General features: G+C 41.6%; 1 protein-coding gene across 2 annotated transcripts; it reads right to left on the bottom strand.

Annotated features, from left to right (window-relative positions):
• Positions 1–3356: 3356 nt before the first annotated feature.
• Positions 3357–11930, bottom strand: LOC121315048 (glycoprotein-N-acetylgalactosamine 3-beta-galactosyltransferase 1-like). Of its 2 annotated transcripts, XM_041248928.1 has the most exons (4): positions 11667–11930; positions 10271–10515; positions 6222–6886; positions 3357–4784 (listed from the first exon to the last, which is right to left on the bottom strand). In XM_041248928.1, the coding sequence occupies exons 1-4, from the start codon at positions 11696–11698 to the stop codon at positions 4650–4652; spliced, it is 1077 nt and encodes a 358-aa protein (XP_041104862.1). In that variant the 5' UTR covers positions 11699–11930; the 3' UTR covers positions 3357–4649. The 2 variants fall into 2 exon arrangements, with proteins under 2 accessions (XP_041104862.1, XP_041104863.1); XM_041248929.1 differs by lacking the exon at positions 10271–10515 and having other exon boundaries at positions 11667–11929.
• Positions 11931–23310: the final 11380 nt, after the last annotated feature.

The raw sequence follows: 23310 nt of genomic DNA, 5'->3' as shown, positions 1-23310 counted from the left end.
TGGAGATATGCAATGTTACAAAGTCTGAAGGAAGGTTAAACTAGTAATATGTGTTGAGCCTTGAAATATAGGAAAGTGACTCAAGTGTACAGTAAGAGTAGATTGATTGCAGTAATCGACATACAGCATTGTTGTGAACTCAGCAGGTGGTGAGGGTGCTTCAAAAACCACGTATAGATCCATTGGGGCTATTCAGTATACTAGAACCTAAATAATGTACAATTGTGAACTGGATAGCTTGTGGGTAACATCAGACCAGGAAATGCAAAGAAATAGTTTGCTGAGTGTATGCTATACCCAGTGTACCAATACATACATACAATAACACACCAAATAAAACGAAACATACGCATAGGGGCAGTGCTGCCCCGCTACGACTATCAACATGATTGATTTGATAGAATTCACCAACAGGTAACTTATGAGGTGTCATTGATGGTAAGTAAATATCTAATTTTACAGTCTATGCTGGGAAAGGAGTTCTGGTTATTTGCCTTCCACGTCAATAATTAATCGACTAGATAATCGTTTGATTACTATGCAGCATGAGATCATTCTGCTTCAACCAAGCTTGATTTTTTCCTTCACGTAAGTTTCACAGAACGGAAGTATGCATCAGTGACTACTAGATGAAATCAAATAACTACCAAAACACCCCCTAAATCCTGACAGAAAAAAGCTAGATTTTCCTTTGTGAACTTTCTGAATTCAATTTAACAAGACACACGGGCATTTGTATCAGTAAAACATACTGTACACAATTTGGAATGTGTACTATTTCTAAGAAAGATATTGACAGCATCAATCTACTCCAGAGGATATATCATAAGGGTTATTCTTCCTCTCAATTTAGAAGTAGCAAAGTTTTTTTTTTTCTCCACATTCTTTGTTTATTACCAGAATGTAATTAAATAAGTAAAATACATTTTTACTAACTTGAAACAGGAAAAAATTGAATTGCTGAAATAGTGAAACCCCTCCATAGACACACATCTGCACCCTTTGCAAATATAGATAAGAGACTTCCTGGTGGTTTAAATAATCAAACTACAGTAATGATGCATATCCTGTTAATCTTGGAACCTGTTTTATGTTCCTGCTTAATTACACCCTTGTTCAGTCAATAAAATAGATCAGATTGTGGAGAGTGAAAAAAGACTTGTCCAAGTGCATGGTCTAAAAATGAAAAGCTCGAAAAATATATTAAGAAAATTGGATTTGCCTTCATTGACACTACAGATGAACCTCATCCTCATTGTGTTGTCTTTGGTGATGTACTAGCTAATGACAGAGTATTTATTAAAAAAAAAAAACAGAAGTTCAGCTGAAGAAACGTGTTTTCAAAAGTTTGTAGTGATTTCTGTTGGTGGGTGATCCAAGTAAAAATAGATTGCGAAGATGGGAGTTGATTCCAAAAAAATTTGAGAACCCCTGTTTTATAACATCTTCAGAATTATTAAAAAGTAGCCCATTTATTCTTTTTATCAGTATCAATGTATAATTAGACTAAAGAATGATGCCCAGTTCTGATTAATGACACAATTTATAGGGAAGAATAAAGAATCTTGTGGCACAACACTTTCAGTTCTCATTATCCTGGTTACACCGTGCAAGATATATCTGTTGTAATATCCTATTCACAATGCTGGTACCTAAATAATGTACAATCAACGCGATAGATTTTATATAATTCACCAATAGTTAACTAGTGAGGTTTGGTCAGCAAATGCTAAATAAAGACACAATTGATCCAAATATATTTTATTATTTGCCAAAACCAACCAATCAATACTTTGCACGGACGAAAGCAGCCAGTCCTTTAACTGCAACTGCCGAATCAGCCAATAACAACCTGTCAGCTCAACTAGAGCTCAGCATCTTTCAACGAGAAAAGTCTGAGACACAGATAGTTTAGTAGCTTTGCTCCATTCACATATTTGGCACTTTCCAGATAAACTAAAAGCAACTCTAACATGTAAAAAGTTATTTTTTAATGAATGTGTCCCGTCCCCCCCACAAATTATGTACGTGATCCTTTAAGAATTTTTTTAGGACAATTTTGCTATACGTTCTATTAGAATGATTTTTGGTGTTATATCTCCATCCCAACCGGTGAGGACATTGTGTAAAGGGAACAGAAAAAGTAAAAACTGTCTGAAAATGTGTGGGTAATTCACTGACTAGGAGACAGACAGGTGTATTTGAAAACACCACACAGGTGCCCAGTTTTATTTTCAGACAGTTCTTACTTTTTCCGGCAGAGGGCACTGTTGACCGTGGGCTGCCTATCACCGATGATAGACAGCACCACGGAAATACCACAGCTGGTACGTGAACAGGAAATGCACTTGCAGGTGCTCAAAGAAATAATAATGAAAACAGAAGGCGAAAAGAACAAGGAAAAATAAAACAGTAATAAAACTACAAATAAAAGGTGCTGCACTCGGCAGCGTTATCCCGGTCGGCGCTACCCGCACGACCCGGATCACCGTCCTACTCTGTCGGCTATCTAGCCTGCTCTTTTAAAATACGCCGGGGTCTGCCCAAGGGTTCCCCGCTCTCTCTCTTTCTTGCTGTGAATTTCTTTTTCTCCCGGCTGATTCCCGGTCCTGAATCAAAGCTTCCGCACTCTTGGTGCGTCTAAGTGGGCAGACCTGAGGAAACAACAGAGCGTTATTTTATAGGACCAACAATCACCCAAGACCCGCCTCTCAGCCATTCAGAGAGGGGGAAAGTCCACACACACCCTTTCCCACCTCCCCGTGTCATTGCCATGACTCACAGGCGGCTGTTGGGCGACTGCCGCCCTCTTCCTGCAGCCCGTGAACACGCCAGCAGAGTCAGCACAGATCTCTCCCTGTTACACTGCAATATTAGTCTCTTTTCAGAAAAGAACACCAGTATAGCTCTGCCAGTCCACATGCGTAGCAAACTGCTAATCAATTCTTGATCCATGTTTTCCAACAGTGCCCTTTCAGTATCATTTAGTGTCACTAAAAAATGCAAATGTTTCAAAACTTAAATAACAGCTTACAGTAAGTATGTCTAGGCATCCTTAAATAACATTCTCCGATGTGCTGTCTAGTTCTGAAATATTTGCTTTTCTTTATCTCATTTAGAAAGAAATGAGAAAAGTTCAGCTGATTTAGCCTACTGCCTGTACAATAATTACTAACAAGCAAAATGTTACGCAAGTTATTCAAGTTCACCGTTTGGTTACAATATAATATAGATGCTTTATTTTTTTAACATAGCAAGCCAAAATAAAACCTGTATTTCATTACACAATTTAATGGAATGCAAAGTAAAACAAGCTACATTTAGCAAGAGTAAAAATTAACAGACACGACTAACCATTTCATTTCACACTAGTCAAGTTTTATTATTAACATACAGGTCAAATTATACAGAGAAATTCACTACTACTAGAGTTTATGAATTAGCCCTGATACAAAATAACAGATCAAGTAAAATACTTAGCTATTAGTTCTGGACAGTTGCCACGTGTCAGCCACTATGCATTTTCCAGCTGTGTTGAGTTTCACTCTGTAAGACACACATATAACCCACAAACCCCACTGCAGCCCACAATAGATACATTCTAAATAGATACATTATAAACAATGAGAGAGAAATCGAGAGACACCAACCATGATGCCCTCACAAGGATGGAAACAAGACCCTTATTGCATAGCACTGAACAAATTCAGTTATCAGTAAGAAATAGTCAATTAAATGATTATTAAAAGCACACCAGATGTTGCAGCTGTCAGGTAGGACCATGGAAAAGTGGATCTCAAGCAAAACAGTATTGTGGCCACACCTTTTATGCTAAAGAAAACATCAACAGAATCAGCTGGAAAAAAAAAAATGCAAATCAATAAAATTATCCTAACATTAGTGCAACAGGCTAAACAAAAGCTACCATTACCAACATCACTGTAAGGTTTGCAGGTGATCGCCTTGTCGGCAGCATTTGAGAAACACAGGCCCATCGTTATTTTTATCAAAATCGTTCTAAATCTCAAAGCCTGATATACATAATGGAGGGTGAAAACGTAGAATACAGTTTGAGTCCCTGCATTTAATTACATTGGTATTTCCTTTAAAAGTAAAAAAAGCTATGATCCCTCATCTGTACTTATTCAACTGCTGATAAACTCTTTCTGAAAATGGTAACTTTTAGATTCCAGTTTTAAAATGTGACAAAAAAATTACGTGCTGAGGGTATTTGGTCACACACACACACAACATTGTAAACATTATTATCCTTGACAACAAGAGACTGCATATAGAGGATACAAGATATACATGACAACATTGTATTTAGGACATAGTTTATATCTCAGTTTACAACCAAACAAAAAGCAGTGCAATGCATCCACAAATTTCAAAATAATTTCAGTTCTTCTAATTCAATAGTGCACAACTCAAGCCATGGAGGGCCGGTGTCCCTCCTGGTTTTAGTTCTAACCATACTCTAAATTAGTTGATTGGGCCAATTAAGCTTCTAATCAGGTCCAATAAAGTACTTTAGGGTGCAGTTGGAATAAAAACCTGCAGGGACACCGGCCCTCCAGGATTGAGTTGTGCACCACTGTTCTAATTAATCCTATATTTCTTTTCATTGATTCTGTATCTTCTTTTTATTACTCTCCATCTGTATTGTATCTGTACTTGTACCCATAGGCCCGCAAATGATAAACTAAGTATTCCAACTCATACATGTGGATTGAATCAACATAGTGGAATGATATTGCGAGATCAGCACAGCATCCTGGACCCTGGAAGAGAAAAGCAAGCAATTAGCAGACTGGAGCAAACATTTCTTCTCTTAAACAAGAAAGGCTTCTATACTTGAGCAAATCTGGTGACACACACATTCAAGGAACTACTGTAAGCAGTTTCCGGATCCTTGTGGATTACTTCAACAGCTTTATCTTATGACGGCCTAATACAATGTGGCATTTTGTACCTTTCTCTGTTGATCTTTCTGCTTAGAGATAATCACTTACCAGGTGTACTCACAAGTATGCCTTTTCAACTACAGGGTCTGACTCTGAAAAAAAACTTGTGAATTTCTGAACTAAGGTAGTTTCAGAAATACTACTGGTGATGTGCAACTGTAATACTATACCTACCCCTACTGCAACAGAGTTATTACATGGAAAATCTCGAACGAATATACATTTAAAAGGGATGAGAAATTACAGATGCAAATCCCTAGTTGTCATTTTTCAAGCCTCCTAACTTTAGAAATTCCACTTTTTAAAGTGGACCCAGTGGTTGACATTTTTATTGTTTTAGAATATTTTTGTGAATAATTAAATCCTCTAGATGATTGTTTTATTACTAAGCAAGATGACAATTCTGCTTCAACCAAGCTTGATTTTTTCACTTCACTTAAAGTTTCACAAAACTGAACTATGTATCAGTAACTATTAGATGAACTCAACTAACTAACTGCTAAAACACCCCCCTTAAACCCTGACAGATATAAAAAAGCTAGCTTTTCCTTTGTGATCTTTCTGAATTCAATGTAACAAGATATAAGGGCATTTACTATCAGTGAAACATACTGAACACAAGTTAGAATGTGTATTATTTGTAAGTGTAACACGCAAAAAGATAGAGACAGCATTAATATACTCCAGATTGCAATGCTATCAATCACTGTGCTAAAGAACGACCTTAGAAAGTGTAATCAATGTTGACTAAGATATGTAGATATATATAAAACTCTATGTTACATATAGTATGCATGTAGCAGCTGTATCCTGCTCAGTGATGTTAGGGTAAATTCAGTATTCAAGTTAATGTTTTTTACATTACATTATTTTTTTAAATTTTTTTTACACTGCTGAAGCACGTGTGTGTGTGTGTGTGTGTGTGTGTGTGTGTGTGTGGAATAGTGGTGACAGGGAGGCAGTTAAAATCCTCCTTGCAAACACATGGGAATGTGGCCGAAGCTGTCAACTGAATAAATTGGGTCAAACCTTCTAGGGGTCACGGTGAGCATTCTAATATTGTACAGAAATAATGAAATTATGATACTGGTACTTATTTAGTCTGGAATCTATAATTAAAATAAAGAAAGATGCCAAATGCTCATTAATAACATAATTTACATGGAAGAATAAAGAATAAATGTGGCACAATGCCTTCACTTATCTCTGCTGGTTACACGATACAACTCACTAAAGACACAACTGTTAACCTACCTCTTCAGTGGGATACAAGTTATAGCTCCAGTACCAGAAAGTTTTGGCCCCATAGGATTTAACAAGATGCATTTCTGGTGTAAACGGGTGAAAAGATTCTCTTTTATTTTTATCCCTGGCGTCTCCGGCTGTTACATTCATTGTCTCCATACACCTTCCCAATGCCAGATCTTCAACGTAAGTAACATGAGTGCATTGTTTGGTTTTGAAACCCTCAATAAATCTCCTCAGTGCTTCTTTGCTTAACACATATCCAGCTCCTCCACTCATATACCCCTGTTTTAAATAGGGTTTGAACCGACGTCCGAAGTATATTGGTTGGTCTGGCTTATATTTAGAAAGCAAAAGGCGCAGATTTTCTAGGACAACAAAAGTATCATCATCTGCTTTCAAGAACCAGTCAGCTTCATCAAAGTGATGCTCATAAATATAATGAAAGGCTTTGATAGTTTTCCAGTAGAGTTGGTCCCTGCCCTCTTTAACATCTAGCCTCACCACATTGAGGTTTTTGTCCTCTGTTGAGCTCATATAGAGTACTTTGTTGCAGTGCTTGGTCCAAGTGGCATTAACATGCTTGGCTTTCGTTTCCAGGTTCTGTGGTCCAGTCATCACCCAACACAAGACTCGAACATTCTTATGAAGATCCTCTGCAACCATTTTGTCTTCTGTCAAAAAAATAAATAAATAAATAAATAAAATAAATAAATAAATACAATTATTATATATATATATATATATATATATATATATATATATATATATATATATATATATATATATATATATATATATATATATATATATAAAGCTCAAAGAGCCAGCTGCCCAATGTTTCGATATGTTGTACATATCTTTCTCAAGGGAGCCTGTGTTTGAATCAAAACATTGGCGGTATTTATAGGTGTTTGACGGCATGACAACTACTTGTTATTGTTTATATTCAAATCCATGATTTATTCTTACATGATGTAATGGTGTTCTATATGTGACATCACTTTTACTTATATCTTTAAATCTATAATAATTCTAATTAACATTATTTTATATAAACTTATATTTATATAAACTTATATTTATATTATCATGCAATGCTGGCTCTGAGGATTAGCCTTGATATGGTCTCCCCAGCGCAACAGCATGCACAACTTTTGAATTAATTTTGTTTAATTATTTTTAACTTTTATATATTTATTGGAATTAATTAGTTCATTCTTTTCTGTTGAGTCCCGCTGGCATAATTGTGTTCAGTCCATTTATCCATTTACTTTCTTTTATTCTTCTATATGTCGCATATATTGTCTATTTTTAGCTGTTCTAATACTACAAACTTTACATCGTTTATGTCATGTCCTTGACTGGTGAAGTGCTGTACTATTGGTTCGTTCATTTTTTTTTTTATTTCTAATTAATGAAAGATGGTTCTGAATTATTTTATATAATGTTGTTCCAGTCTCTCCAACATATTTTATTTCATCACATTTTTCACAGGCTATTCCATAAACATACACAGGCGCACACATACATACAGTCAAACCTGCTCATGCGACCACCTTTATTTAGCTATCACCTGCTCGAATTGACCACTTTAAATCCCTCCCAATGATATTTGTGCATTTAACTGTATTAACGGACCACTATTCTGTTACCCAGCGACGGATTCAAACCGGTAATAAGCACCCTTACACAGGGCTACTGTTAAGAAAAATATGATTTTAAATGCTACGTCCTGAATTCAAAGGAATACGGTAACCATTTTAGCGGTATTTTACCCGTAATCAATAAAACAACAACGCTCTCTTGTAAAGGAAGAGAGAAAACGTGGAGAAACAAAAGGTCCTCCCTAGATGACAGAATTAAAGTTATTAAAAACTTGTAAAGACAGTAAGCGCCAGAAAAACTGCTGAAAAAACTATTAGAAAGATGCAGATACCGCATTTTGAAACAGAAAGAACTAGGGCTTGAAGTTTTAGGTTTTTATTTTTGTTCACGTGACCATATTTTGAGCCGATTCACTATACTAAACTGTTAATTACTAAACAAAGTCGCTTCTTTTTACCTAGATGTCCTGATTGACTTGCTGATTCTGTTTCACCTTCTTCATTATTCGAACACAAGAGCAATCACATCCCCCAGATGCTATTTGAACTTTCCCGCTAATTTAACTGAATGTTCTCATAATTAGGATGTAGCGTCTTAAGATTTAAAAGGCAAACCATTAAAAGGAAAAAGAACACCGAAATAAGCCATACTTATAAGAATATGAAAACAATGCGCGCGGTAATCGAGAAAGATCTTGTGCTTGTGCTGCTGCTGGTTTCAGGATGCAATGAATCAATGAATCACCTGAAAGGCATGCACAGGCATTGACATTTGCAAAGAATTTAAAACACTGTGTGACCTGAGACAGGCAACCATTCATTACTTTCACAAAGTAATGTTTTGTAAATGCGTTATCTAAATTGATGTTATTAAATTACATACTTCCTTTTGTTCATATTACATCTTCATGGCTTTTACAGTGTATGCAACACATACATAATTAAGGAAAGCATGTCAAATATCAAATTCATAATGGGCCCTCTTTTAAGAGACCCCCTGTGTTAAGAGGCCACTATTAGACTATACCTTCAGTGGTCTTTTTATACAGGTTTGACTGTATATAATTCAATAAGCTTAAGTTAAAATATGCACCAATTCAAAATTAAATCCCCTTAAATGTCACTTCAAAAGAGACGATAAACGAAGGGTTAGTAATGAGTTAAATAGCAATTTGACTATAAAAGCATGGTAACACAAAATAATTTTGATACAACAAATGCTACAGCCAGGTATTGCATTGATTACAGTGTTCATTACCGGTAATACAATACACATTGCAGTGTGCAGTTTGCTATATTGCTATACGGCTTGCTTAGATGGAATTCTTCTCATTTACCAAAATGGTATGAAACATAGGGGGAAATCAGTAGGATTGAATAACCACAGTGTGACAACCAAAGTGACATTAACAGGCGCTTGTCCCTCTGATTACTAGTATTAGAAAGCGATTCAGTACCATCAGTCAATCAGCTTCCAGCTCTAGTGTGCTTCTATCAGACAGTAGATGCCCACTGTAACATCATGGCAGTAACTATGACTCAAACTCAAAATCAATCCGCGCAATCGCCAGCTTTTCATTTTGACTTGAAAAATTAAAGCTCAGTTCACATCTACATTTGGACAGAAGATACTAAACAAAAAAAAACTATTGGTCCAAATGTATTATCCACCAAAACCAGCCAATCAAATCTTTGCACCAACGAAAGCAACCAGTCCTGTACCCTCAACTGCCAAATCAGCCAATCACAATCTGTCGGCTCAGCATCTTTCAATAAACTGAGACACGGACAATTTAATAATACTGCTCCATTCAGATATCTGGCACTGTCTACATAAACTAAAAGCAACTCTGACAAGTAAAACATTATTTGTTATATGATCATTTATGAACATTGTCTGGACTATTTTTCCAAAACTGTTCTTAACAGAAGGGTATCCAATGAATAATTACAAAGTTCAAGATAAATTAGGTTTTAAAGTGTTTTTTTCAATGAAGGCTCTACCGTGTGATAGTTGCCTTGAGACGCATAACTCCAGTTGCTTACAGTGTGGATGTCAGAAGTGTAGAACTGGGCTGCCTGCCACAAGCAGAACCAAAACAAGCCCTGCATGCACACATATGGTAAAGAATTGCAAAATCATGTTTGAATGCAATGGTGGACAAGGTTTATCATTTCTCATTTGAATGTTGAAGCAGACAATGTGAAGAGAACTGAATGTATGGGGTGTGAAGTAGATCACCCAGTTAAGTGGGCTCATCTAGTGAAAATTAGAATGCAAAGATGGGAGTCCCTGAGGGAGCTTAAATCATCTTCATAGATCATTTACATTACAAAATGTGCTTCAATACCCCATTATAAAACATATAGTGCATTTTAAATTTAATAACAGAAGGCATTTTTGACCCAATAAAATACATTAGAAAAATTATAATACAAAAACAGAATTACCTGAATAATGCCAATGGTCAACACTGAAGTTCATTTGTCCCTGCAACACTTGACTGTCAGAATCATCTGGAAGGTGTCCATGAGGATCATTCGGTATCACACTGTAATGTTCTTGCTTTTTCTCCTCAAACGCAATACTTAATAAGAAACTGCTCAAACCAAAGCCAACTCCTAGTCCAAAGGCAAAAACTAACAATGACCGAACAAAGCTTCCCACAGTCATTTGCCAGAGGGAAAGAAATGTTCTAAAGAAAACATTAAATAAACAATATGTTAGTAAAAAATATCATGTGCCATGACTGGAAAATCACAATTAGAGCTCCTGTAGCACAATGACCATGGACCATGGACCATGTCCATCATAATGTAACCTAAAAAAGCAAGGCTATTGTAACATTAATACTTTCACCCATGTTCCAATTCTTTTAATTTTTGGGGAAATCAGTCCAGAGGGGTTCAAAATAATCAAAGATTTGAATTGGCTTGATTGGCAGAGGATGCAATTTAAAACCCTCCAGTGTTACTCCAGTCATTGGACTACAATTCCAGTCAGAGCTCAAAATATGTCAGGCTCGAATTTTGAAAACAAAATGTGGCAATCATATCAGTGATATTTTTCCCCACACCAGGACTGTATATAAAACATTCGAGCCATCAGTAATATGAAACGATTTATCACAGTGACCTACAACGACTGTATGTGCATGTGAAAAATTAAGTTTGACAGTCTAATGCCAGCTCTATGATTCTAATACTCAGCTTTTTTTTTTCTTCCCAGAAATAGACCTACTAGCTTTGATAAAACTGCATTTTTATTTTAGAACCGTGAGCTACAACAGCGATATATTATTTTAAGAAATAACTTTTCAATTATTTTGGAAGCTTGTGTTCTTGTAGATTAACTACAGAGAGTGGGAATGTACCCTAACAAATGGTTAATTATAGTTTGCATTAATTTGACCTTGTTTGTAAATAACCAACAAATAAAAAAAATTAAAAAAATCTGAACGTACTGTAGAACCATCCAACTACAACGTACGATATCAAAAGTGAAACTGTTTACATAATTAGGGAAACATAATACAGTAGTATACGGTGTTTATATTTGGTTAAAATTAAACACTGATTTTAAATTACATTTGAGCTAGTGATCCAAGCAGTGTAATGTGTCAAGTACAAAAACACAACTTCAGCTGTGCGTTTTATTTCTTTCAGTCCCCGCAACACTCATAGGCTTGCCCGAGCTCTCACAACAGGGTATCTAAAAATTACAATACAAACAATTTCTGGGTAACTGTACTACACTATCCAACAACTGTACTATACAACTGTTGAAACCACATTAACAAACGTTATTATTATTATTATTATTATTATTATTAAAGTAATTTCCTACCTTTTACCGTTACTCTTTTGTAAGGGTATCATTGTTAAAACTGCACGCAAGCCGAGAATCCTCAAAGCAGCGAAACTTTACTAATCTATACTGCTCGGACAAGAAGAAAATGTCCACTTAGTCTTTCTTGACATCCGGTAGGGGTGTCCAACCACGGTACTAGAGGGTCACTCCACTCCAGGCACGTGCAGTGAAATAATGAACTGCTTCGGGGTCTGGGTGGCGGTTTAACTGGTTCAATACAATTCAGAACAGGGTTGGAACAAAGACCAGGGTTGTGAAACACCTACTGTGAACACATATGGGTTAAATAATTACACCACACCTCCGAATGACCCGTTTTGTTGTCTACCACTGACGTAATGTACAATACTGTGCAACAAGTCACTACGCATCTGGTTTATTTTATAGATGCTGTGTATGAGCAAATCGTTCTTTATACATGTTAGCCTTCAAAAAAAAAATAATGCTAACATCGAACTTGATGAATATAGACCTATATCATTAGAGTAGCCGCTGAGCTGTAACACAATCAAAATAAGTACACAGGAATGCTTTTCCAGACTAGAGCTGTTTGTGTTTCTGTTAGTGTTATTTTACGTCTACGTGTTTGTGTATTCTCAACAAAGAAATATATATGTAAACATTCTTTTTCAAAAACATAATATGCCATTAAGTTCTAGCTGCACGATAAGCGTCCAATCGTGGTGGTAGCCAGATGAGCCCGCTGGAGTCCAAACTGGTCCTTTTCGTTGTGCCAAGTAGTGTCTCCATCGCAATTAATAGAGTAATACTGTGCACATTATTGTATAACGTACTGATTTTATATTTCAATTATTTAACATCATTTGTTTTTGAAGATCAGAGAACATTGTACTGAAAATTAGAGCAATACTACTGTAGCGGAGCTGAATACCGTCTCCATTCATCTTTTAAAGTATATAATTTAGTTTGGGGGGGGGGTGGGGGGGGGGGGGGGGGGGGGGGGGGGGGGGGGGGGGGGGGGGGGGGTTGCATCAAACTGTTTAATTTTTGCATCAAACTGTTTTATTTCACATTTGGCCAAGGTCTCTTGAAGAAAACGGCAGCACTAGCAACTTATGACAGTACGTAATTATAATGAAAAAGGTTATTTTCTGATCCCTGTTCTGTTCTGTGGCGCACGCGTAGAAAATACAGTTAAGGCTGGGTAACGATAAATAGTTTTTGACGAGAGTTTAAAGCTATATTAGATATATTTTATTACTATCTTTGAATATGTTAATTATTTGTGAGACGCTTTTTTTTTTTTTACCTGTGTTACCAGACTCTGCCTTTAAGAAAGTGTATTCTGGATAGAGAGAGAAATGCGTGTTGGTACTAGGGAAGAACTGCATTGTAACCAGATTAGTGTAGTGAATGCTGTGGCAAAAGACAGCGTGGCGCATATATTTTTGTTGGCCAACAATAACAAACTGTCGAAATAGTCATAAACCTCTGAGTGTTTGTACATAGCTAATAATTTTGCTGTTTAGGGGTTACCAGAGTGGCTAAACAGTACGCGTATAACTGTACTGCTCTGGCCCTTAGGGCTTGTGTGACTGAATTATCAGGTCCCTAAATCTGCTTTATTAATGTAGTAGGACGGAAAGGTAACACCTGATTTGTCCAAGTAGCCATTTATTTTGTTATTTTATGTAATTATATTATTGCTGTGTATTGTTGTTGATATTTTATATTGTGTTATACCTGTGTTACCCGAATGCTAAATTGTTTGATAGTTAGATAATCCAGAAACTAACTAGAGGACGTTTAAAATAATGTAACTTAATTTACAATGGACTGTTAAATAATTAAATGTAATTACGTTTAATTATACACATGAAACAAATAGAATAAGTAATTATAAATTATGCAACTAGAATGTTGCTGGTAAGGATCCCAAAGGTTTGGAGAAGGCGTTACTAGTAGCAACGTAACGTCAAACAGAGCAGCCACGCGCAGTCGTTTCTCTTGTAGCTGGGTGTGACCTCAAACAGCGCAGCTAGCGATAGGTTGCGGATGCAACCCCGGTTCCCTGAAAGAGAAAATAACCATCAACGTATGGGACATTGCCGTCAGGCAGTAGGGATTGGCTGAGCTTTATAGCAAAGCTGCCGATAGGCCTCTGCGCGAGCTGCCGTGTAAGCCCGCCCCCCTGGGAGTTTACTATATGCAGCGCGCAGAGACTCTCTTCCTCTTTTGCTCTTCGGGCCGAGATGGCTTCCGGAGCGACCTCGCGGGTTGATGGTTATTTTCTCTTTCAGGGAACCGGGGTTGCATCCGCAACCTATCGTTCCCTTTCAATTCGAAAATAACCATCGAGGTATGGGAACAGTGTACCCAAGCCGTCGCGAGGGAGGATTCTCGGCAGTAGGGCAGACTTACGTCATAACGCAGTTGCGTAGGCAATACATCTAGGCATATGCGGAGCTGCGCCTCAGCGTCTATGCTCGCAATGACACCTGTTGTGAGTGAAATAATAAACACTATACTGGCATCCTAGGGTGCCACAGGGTGTAGCACAGAAGCTCCAAACAGTGGAGCAGAGGAATCCAGCACGTTCAAACAGTAAAACCTCACAAAAGTATGCGGTGTAGCCCAACTGGCTGCCGATCAAATATCCGACACCGGCACTCCCTTAAAGAGGGCCCAGGATGTCGCCATACCCCTAGTGGAATGCACCTTCAACTGCCCTGGTGGTGGAAGGCCTGCAGACTCATAAGCTAATTTAATAGCATCCACTATCCAATGGGAAAGGCGCTGTTTAGACAATGGCTGACCCAAGGTCTTAGAACCATGGCATATGAACAACTGTTCTGTGTGCCTCACAGTCGTGGTACGGTCAATATAACACCACAGGGCAGAGCATGTGTAACCGTTCTTCCTCTGGGGAAGAAAAAGGAGGAGGATGGAATGCCATCAACTCAACTGGCTGGTTCATGTGGAACGGGGAAATGACCTTTGGCAAAAAGGCTGGATTTGGGCGCATGGAGACCTTAGAGTACATGAAGGATGCACTGACAGTGCATGTAACTCGCTGACACGTTTAGCTGACATCACTGACAGCAGAAACGCAGTTTTAATAGACACGAGCCTCATATCCACAGTGTGGAGAGGCTCAAATGGTGCCCTGGTAAGGGCTTCTAGCACCACGTCAAGGCTCCATGACGGTAAACTGGTCGTCCTCGGAGGTCGCAAACGTCTTGTGCCTTTGAGGAACTGCGATGCCAGAAAATGGCAACCTGGTGACAACCCGTCAATGCGTACATGGCAAGCTGATATGGCGGCTAAATACACTTTAAGTGTAGAGGGAGATTTCCCTTCATCTAACAGTTTCTGTAGAAACTGTAATATCACTGCCATAGGACAAGATATTGGGTCATGGCCCCCCACCAGACACCAATCTTGAAACAACTGCCACTATGTACGTGTGTACGTAGTGGTACTGTACGTGTACTGCGACCTGGTAGAGGGCGCTCCAGCACTCTGGATGGTCGAAATCACCGCCGTCGATAGCCCTAAGGCTGACAGGCATTCTCGTTCAGAGGCCAAGCCCATAGCTGCATGAGCTTGGGGTTTGGGTGCCAAAGCCATCCTTTGGCCTGGGACAATAGGTCTGCTCACAGGGGAAGCTCCCTCGGTTGACCCTGCAGTAACTGCACCACACTCGGGAACCATACTCTCCGAGGCCACCGAGGAGCGATCAGAATCACTGTCGCTTGTTCTACCCTGACCTTCTCCAAGAGGGCGGGGAGCATCGGAATCGGTGGAAACGCATGTAGAAGGACTGGCGGCCATTGGTGAGCCAGTGCGTCGACTCCTAGGGGGCTGTCGGGGTCCCTCACTGAGAATCATAGGGGGCAGTGCGTGATCCACTTGTGCTCTGCCGAACCATTCCCAGATGCACTCCACCACCTGAGGGTGGAGACACCATTCTCCTGCAAGAGGGCCTCCCCTGGATAGGAGGTCCGCTGCGTAATTGACTCTACCCGGTAGGTGAACCGCGCGCAGAGAGGTCAAACGTGGCTGTGCCCATAGCAACAGCCGTGCTACCAAAATGTGAAGGCAGGGGGACCGTAGGCCGCCCTGGTGGTTGATATACGCCACAACCGTGGTGTTGTCCGACCGCACCAACACATGCTTGTCTAGAAGCACTGGCAAGAAGTGCCAGAGGGCGAGGTCCACTGCTCTGAGTTCCAGAACATTGATGTGGGCTGACCTCCAGGGTTCTGACCACACTCCACAGGTCCCTGAGCCGTTCCAGACTGCTCCCCAACCTTGGTTGGAAGCGTCGGTCATAACCACTTCCCTCCGGAAGATGGGACCCAGGCGAATGCCCTGGCGGATATTTGACGGAACCTTCCACCAGCGTAGTGCTTCCCAGCAGGTTCGGGATACCGTCAACCTGCGGTGTTTGTCTCTCCGCGGATGTAACGCGAAGGCATTGAACCAGGCCTGTAGAGGTCTCTGGTGTAATAAGCCCAAGGGAAGGGCTTGTGAGGCGGCAGCCATCAGCCCCAGCATGCGCAGACACAGCTCCATGCTGATTGTTTCTCTCAACCTAAACAGGGAGAGACACCATTCCAGTGAGGCAACTCTTTTTGTCGACAAGGTCACTTTCATGGACACCGAGTCCAGATGCAACCCTGTGAACTCAGTCTGTTGGCTTGGCACAAGACGGCTCTTCTCTGAATTGACCTTCAGACCAAGCCGCTGAAGATGGTTCATAACCATCACTGTGTGCTGTGCCAGCTGCTCCTTGGACTGCGCGCAGACGAGCCAGTCGTCCAGATAGTTCAGCAGTCAGACACCTTGAGCCCTCAAAGGAGCTAAAATGGCATCCATACATTTGGAAAAGGTTCGAGGAGCTAGAGACAGACCGAATGGGAGAACACAAAACTCATACACCCTGCTCTGGAATGCGAAACGCAGATACTTCCTGTGACCCGGGCAGATGGGGACATGAAAGTACGCATCTGTCAGGTCCACGGTGGTAAACCCCCCGAACTGACTGGTTAATGTGTCTGTGCGTAAGCATCCTGAATGATAACCGCCGTAGGTATCTGTTCAGTACTCGCAGATCTAAAATAGGGCGGAACCCGCCGTCCTTTTTGGGCACTAGGAAGTATTTGGAATAGAACCCCTGGTTGATCAGAGCAGGGTCTACTTGTTGAATGGCACGCTTCCTGAGCAGTGCCTGTATCTCCGCATTCAACGCTGAGGGCTGAACTGAGTCCTTCACTGCAGTTACGACCACCCCCCTGAAGGGGGGAGGCTTTAACCGGAACTGAAGGGTGTACCCGGTGGAAATGGTCTTGTGCACCCAGATGTCGTTGGCGCACTGTTGCCAGAACTGGAGCTGTGGAACAGTATAGGGGTGGGCTAATAGCTGCCTGGGTGGGGACGAGGGGCCTGGCCAGAGCCATGAGGACGTGACCTGCCACCTCCTCTAGGGCGCCATTCTACTTGCTGCGGTTTTGTAAACCCAAGCCACACTGATAAACCTGCGGTGGAGGTCTTACTACCCCTTTGTTGTGCCTGCTGCTGTGGCGGTGCCTTGCGCCAAGGCTGTTCCTGGGGCTGCTTTGGCTGGAACTGCTTACCTGGCCACATCTTGGCTATTTGCTGCGACGCGTCCCGTGCCTTGACGGACCGTTGTAGTATCTCCTCCATTGCCGGACCAAATGTGTGTCTGGGAGTGATTGGAGCGTTCAGCAAGGGGGCCTTGTCAGGCTCCTGCACTCTCGCCTGTGAGAGCCAGAGCTGTCTTCTGGCCACCACCATTGAAGTAATCCTCCTGCCCTGAGCTGGGCCAACCTTACCAGCAGCTGGCTGACCGTGCCAGCTCGCTTCTGAGGGCCGCAGAAGGGCACTCAGGTAGGTCTCTGATTAGCGTCGCCTGGTAGACTGTCAATAGACTGGCTACATTAGACAGTCTGACTGCCTCCGTGGCCGCAGAATTCCCTTTTTTAAGGTGTACTTCTGTGGTCCTGCATTGTTTATTAGGATACGCTGGGTCCTTAGTAAGACCAGATAGTGTCTGCGTTTTCACCAACGCGGCGAACGCAGCGTCCACCGGTGGAAAGGACGCTAGGCCAGCCTTGCTGGCCCCCTACATAATAAAAGCAGAAGCCTTGCGAGACGTCGCAGGAGCTGAGGCCGGAGCCCCCCAAATGGAAAAAAAGCCCTATCTGCCAGAGCGGATGCGGCTTGCTCCGGCCCGAGACATGCCACGCACTCCTCATGAGGGTCACTGGCAGGCAGCTTTGCCTGGCAGGATGCGCATCGGTGAAAGCCCTACTTCTTGGGTGAACACGGCACTGTAAACATCGACCGAAATGCCAAGCGTCGAGTGTCGAAAGCGTCGAGCGTTGAGCAACAGAGCGCCGATGCGTCGAGCGTGTGGCGTCGAACCGATGAGCGTCGAAGCGTTGAGCGCGTAGCGTCAAGGCACCGAGCGTCGAGCACGTGGCATTGAAGCGCCGAGCGCGTAGCGTCGAGGATCCGAGCGTCGAGCACGTGGCGTCGAAGCGCCGAGCGTCGAGCGTATAGCATCGACGTCGAGCACCGAGTACCAAGCGCAGAGCGCTGCACCGAGCACGGAGGCGCTACACTGAGCGCCGAAGCACTGACACCTTGCAGAGCGAGTACCGAGCGTCGAGACGCTAGCACAAGACGCCTAAGCGTCAGCTGACCCACAGAGCGGAGATGCTGGTGCTGGTACAGTGTCTTATTTGGTGTAATACTTACCTTGGTGCTAAGGGAATTGTGCTTGGTGGTCATCTTCTTTTGGTGAAAAAGGGATTTTTTTTTTTTATTATTATTCTGGAACGCTGCAGCAAGTGCTTGGTGTACTGTAGAAGGGACTGTAGGGCAAGCCATACAGCTACGACGCGGTAGGGAAAACACAGCAGTGGAAGATTCTAGAGGGCTGCAAAGCAGACTCCACACACACGTACACGGTCTAGCCAGGCAAGACCGAGGCTGCAATATACGCGTGGCAAAAGCCAACGACTCGCGTCCTAAAATATATATATATATATATATATATATATATATATATATATATATATATATATATATATATATATATATATATTGTAAACGATCCTTTCACTTTTCACGTTCGTTGCCCCTTTCAAAGTAGACCCAGGACACAGAAATGGAATTGATTTAAGTGCTGACGCGCACTTTTAATAAACACCAATCAAATAAATGAAACAAAACAAACAAACACCTAGCTCCCTCTTGGATCTCTGACTAAACATAGACTGGTTCCTCACTAAACCACAGGACGGCTAAGCCGTTTACCTGTCACACAAAAACTCAAACTCGCGTTCCACACAATAACTTCCTTTGATACGACTGCTCTCACGTACACACAGTCAGGCTCTTTCCTCAGCAGCCTGGAACAGACTGGCTGCCTCTCTTAAATACCCTGCACCTGGCTCTAATTTACAATTACCACCAGGTGCAGGGGATTACTAAACAATAAAACAATTACACAATTAAACCCCATAACACCCAAATGTGCATTCTCACAAGGTTTTTAGCAGGGAAGGATTTTAACCCCCTCCCTGGTACCTTACACATCCTCCCCCTCAAGTGTGAAACACTGATCGGCCATACCAAGGCCACCCCCTCCCCTAAAACACAACCACCCACACTCAAGTCCCGAAATGTCCATTTCCGCCCTCTTCCACGGGCGGACTTGAGGGTGGGTCGAACCTTCCGGCACTTCCGGGAAGGGACCCTGAACCGGCGACAAGGGACCCCACCGGGATGACAGGGCCGACCGAAGTGACGACCGGGGAACAGGAGGATGCAGCAGTGGACAGAGATCTTCCACTGGGGACCGGCGCAGCGATGTCCGATCACCCAGGGGGAGCGAAGCAGCGAACAGGGGGAGCAACAGCGACGTCTGGCAGCAGCCCAGCGACGTCTGGGTGCTCGGGAAGAGCGGAGCAGGGAACCAGGGGAAAAGCTGTGGCCAATGTTGCAGACTCCTGGGCTCCAGGTCCAGCGCAGGAAGGTCTAGGAAGACCGGCAGGGTGTCCAGGAGCAAGGGGCAAGGGACCGCAACTGGCAGTGCCGGACTGGTTCGCTGGGGTGATGGAGGTGGGCACCTCACCTCCTCTTTGTTCATCGCTTCTCCCTCTCTGGGCTCTGGGAGCGGCGGCTCCTCCTCTCTGGGCTCTGGGAGCGGCGGCTCCTCTTCTCTGGGCTCTGGGAGCGGCGGCTCCTCTTCTCTGGGCTCTGGGAGCGGCGGCTCCTCTTCTCTGGGCTCTGGGAGCGGCGGCTCCTCCTTCTCTGGGCTCTGGGAGCGGCGGCTCCTCCTCTCTGGGCTCTGGGAGCGGCGGCTCCTCCTCTCTGGGCTCTGGGAGCAGCGGCTGGGCTTGTCTTGCCTGCTCCCATTTTTGGAGCAGCAGATCCAGCTCCGTCGGCTCTGGCTCTGGCAATCCAAGTTCCAATCTCCATCTCTTATTCTGCTCAATCTGAGCAGCAGTGTTTCTTTTTATCATAGCGATCAATTCCTTTAAGCTTTCCATTTTTACTGGGTCATAGGGCCGCCCACACACACTTCTGGTACCATATGTAAACAATCCTTTCACTTTTCACGTTTGTTGCCCCTTTCAAAGTAGACCCAGGACACAGAAATGGAATTGATTTAAGTGCTGACGCGCACTTTTAATAAACACCAATCAAATAAATTAAACAAAACAAACAAACACCTAGCTCCCTCTTGGATCTCTGACTAAACATAGACTGGTTCCTCACTAAACCACAGGACGGCTAAGCCGTTTACCTGTCACACAAAAATCTGAAATAGAAATATATACAACCCAAAAACACACAATATAATAATAATATTTATAATAATATTTTAAATAATAGGAGAAGACGGAGACCATGAGGTTAAACAAAAACGCGATGCCGAAGCAAAGCGTGAAGGATATATATATATATAAAGTAATATAAATATATATATAACACAATTATATAATCCAATAACCAATAATAAACGTAACTGAAATAAACTCGGAGAAAGGGCCAAAACCAGCTTCTCAAGCCTAAGCTTTGTGAGTACAATCAGTACGAGCTCTAGTACCTACCGCTACCAATGCTGAAGACAAAAGAGGAAGAGAGTCTCTGCGCGCTGCGTATAGTAAGCTCCCAGGGGGGCGGGCTTACACGGCAGCTCGCGCAGAGGCCTATTGGCAGCTTTGCTATAAAGCTCAGCCCATCCCTACTGCCTGACGGCAATGTCCCATACGTTGATGGTTATTTTCGAATTGAAAGGGAACTCTGGGATACAGGAACACGACTAAAGTTCTTACTTAGCTTAATTAAAGCGTATGTCTTTACTAACTTTGATTTTGCACATTACTAACTTCTCACCGGTTGCACCAGCTATGATAGTTATAACATAAGACTAGTTGTTGTTTAATGTTTACGCATACCTTTAGGAAAGTGTAAGCTTTTCAATGAATCACAATACAACATGACACGGTAACTTTTGCTGCGTGAGCTGCACTCCATTTTGAAGATGATTTTGTTCATAGTCGTTGATGTCAGCGAATACTGCTAGACCGCATACATCCTCTTGATAATTGTAGGGCATCCTTTTAAACACTATTAGATTCTAAAGTTGTTTATACGATGTAATAGGATTACAAAAAAAAAATCTTATAAGAATAATCACCTTTTTGGGTGATTTTTAAAATCCGAAAAGTAATGACTAAAGCTAAGGTTTACCATTTTAGAAAGGCAAACTATGAAGGTATGAAACAGACTGAAACAGACTAACAGAAGTAGATTGGAGTAAAATAGAGAAAACATCCACCGAAAAGGATGGCTGTTTTTTTTTTTTTTTTAAATGTAGTACTAGAGGTGCAAAACAACTACATCCCAAAAGTAGACAAATCAAAATCTAAAACAAAATGGCCAAAATGGTTTAATAGATCAATTAAAAAAAAAAAAACTTACTGAAGAAAGGCACTTTACAGAAAAAAGGGACCAAAAACAAAGTGTACAGAAAGAGTACTTGGACTGTACTGCAAACGCAAGTCAAAAAAGAAGTTAGAAAGACAGAGCGATAGAAATGAACATTGCTAAGGGGGCTAAAACCAATTCCAAAATGTTTTTCCAACATTATAACAGCAAGAGAACATTCAAAGAGGAGGTTAAATGTCTAAGACATACAATGGCAAAATCATAGTTGAAGAAAACAAATAGCAATTAATTAAATGATTACTTTGCACAAGTTTTTACAAAGGAGGATACAGACAACATGCCCCACATGTCAACCTGTTCCTATCCAGTTTTAAATAACTTTAGCATAACCAAGGCAGAAGTGTTAAAGGGACTAGGAGCTCTTAAAATAAACAAACCCCCTGGGCCAGATGAGATCCTCCCAATAGTACTCAAAGAAATGAAATAAATTTACAAACTGCTAACCAAGGTCATGCAACAGTAAGCTTATGGAAACTATAATAAGATCCAAAATGGAAAATTACCTATATGGGAGACAGTCAGCATGGTTTTAGAAAACAGAGATCATGTCTAACTAAACCGTTTGATTTTTTTGAGGATGCAACATTGATAATGGATAATTGCAAAGCATATGACATGGTTTATTTAGATTTCCAGAAAGCTTTTGACAAAGTCCTGCATAAAGGATTAATTCTCAAACTAACTGCAGTAAGGATTCAAGGAAATGCATGCACATGGATTACAGAGTGGTTAAAATGTAGAAAATAGAAAGTATTGATTAGAGGAAAAACCTAAAAATGGAGCGAGGTAAACAGTGGAGTACCACAGGATTAGGTCCTCTGCTATTCCTAATATACATTAATGACTTACATTCTGGTATAGTAAGTAAACTTGTTAAATTTGCAGATGACACAAAAATAGGAGGAGTGGCAGACACTTTTGCAGCAGCAAAAGTCATTCAAAATGATCTAGACAAGATTCAGAACTGGGCAGGCACATGGCAAATTACATTTAATAGAGAAAAGTGTAAGGTAAAATGTGCATTGTAAATATCATATGGAAGATACTGAAATTGAAGAAGGAATCTATGAAAAAGACCTAGGAGTTTATGTTGACTCAGAAATGTCTTCATCTAGACAATGTGGGGAAGGTATAAAAAAAAAAAAAACAAGATCCTAGTAAATACTATGAAAAGTGTTGAATTTAAATCAAGGACAGTAATGTTAAAACTGCACAATGCATTAGTAAGACCTCATCTAGAATATTGCGTTCAGGGCTCCCAGTAAAAGTGCTCTGCACGGATGTGCCCTATAGCCTGGAGATCGCAAGTTCGAATCCGGGCTGTTACTGCCGACCATGACCGGGAGTTCCTAGGTGGTGGTGCACAATTGGCCGAGCACCTCCCGTGGGGAGGGAAAACTAGGTTGGCCAGAGTGTCCTCAGCTGACCGTGCACCAGCAACCCCTGTGGTCTGGCCAGGCACCTGCAGGCTTGCCTGTAAGCTGCCTAGGGTTGCCTTGTCCTCCGACGCTGTAGCTGAGGTGGCTGCGTGGTTAGTCTGCAGTGTGTAAAGAAGCGGTCGGCTGACGAGACACGCTTCGGAGGACAGCGTGTGTTCGTCTTTGCCCTC

The sequence above is a fragment of the Polyodon spathula genome, chromosome 4 (assembly GCF_017654505.1).
Source record: "Polyodon spathula isolate WHYD16114869_AA chromosome 4, ASM1765450v1, whole genome shotgun sequence".
In the NCBI taxonomy this organism is placed as follows: Eukaryota; Metazoa; Chordata; class Actinopteri; order Acipenseriformes; family Polyodontidae; genus Polyodon; species Polyodon spathula.
Note: the sequence above shows the minus strand (reverse complement) of the source record. Positions and strands in the feature narration are given on the sequence as shown.

Coding starts and splice junctions, on each gene's coding strand:
- LOC121315048 (XM_041248928.1), bottom strand. CDS start 11,698: ATGATACCCTTACAAAAGAGTAACGGTAAAAG. Junction 6,887..10,270: donor TGACCATTGGCATTATTCAG/GTAATTCTGTTT, acceptor TTTTTTTGACAG/AAGACAAAATGGTTGCAGAG. Junction 4,785..6,221: donor ACTTGTATCCCACTGAAGAG/GTAGGTTAACAG, acceptor TTTCTCTTCCAG/GGTCCAGGATGCTGTGCTGA.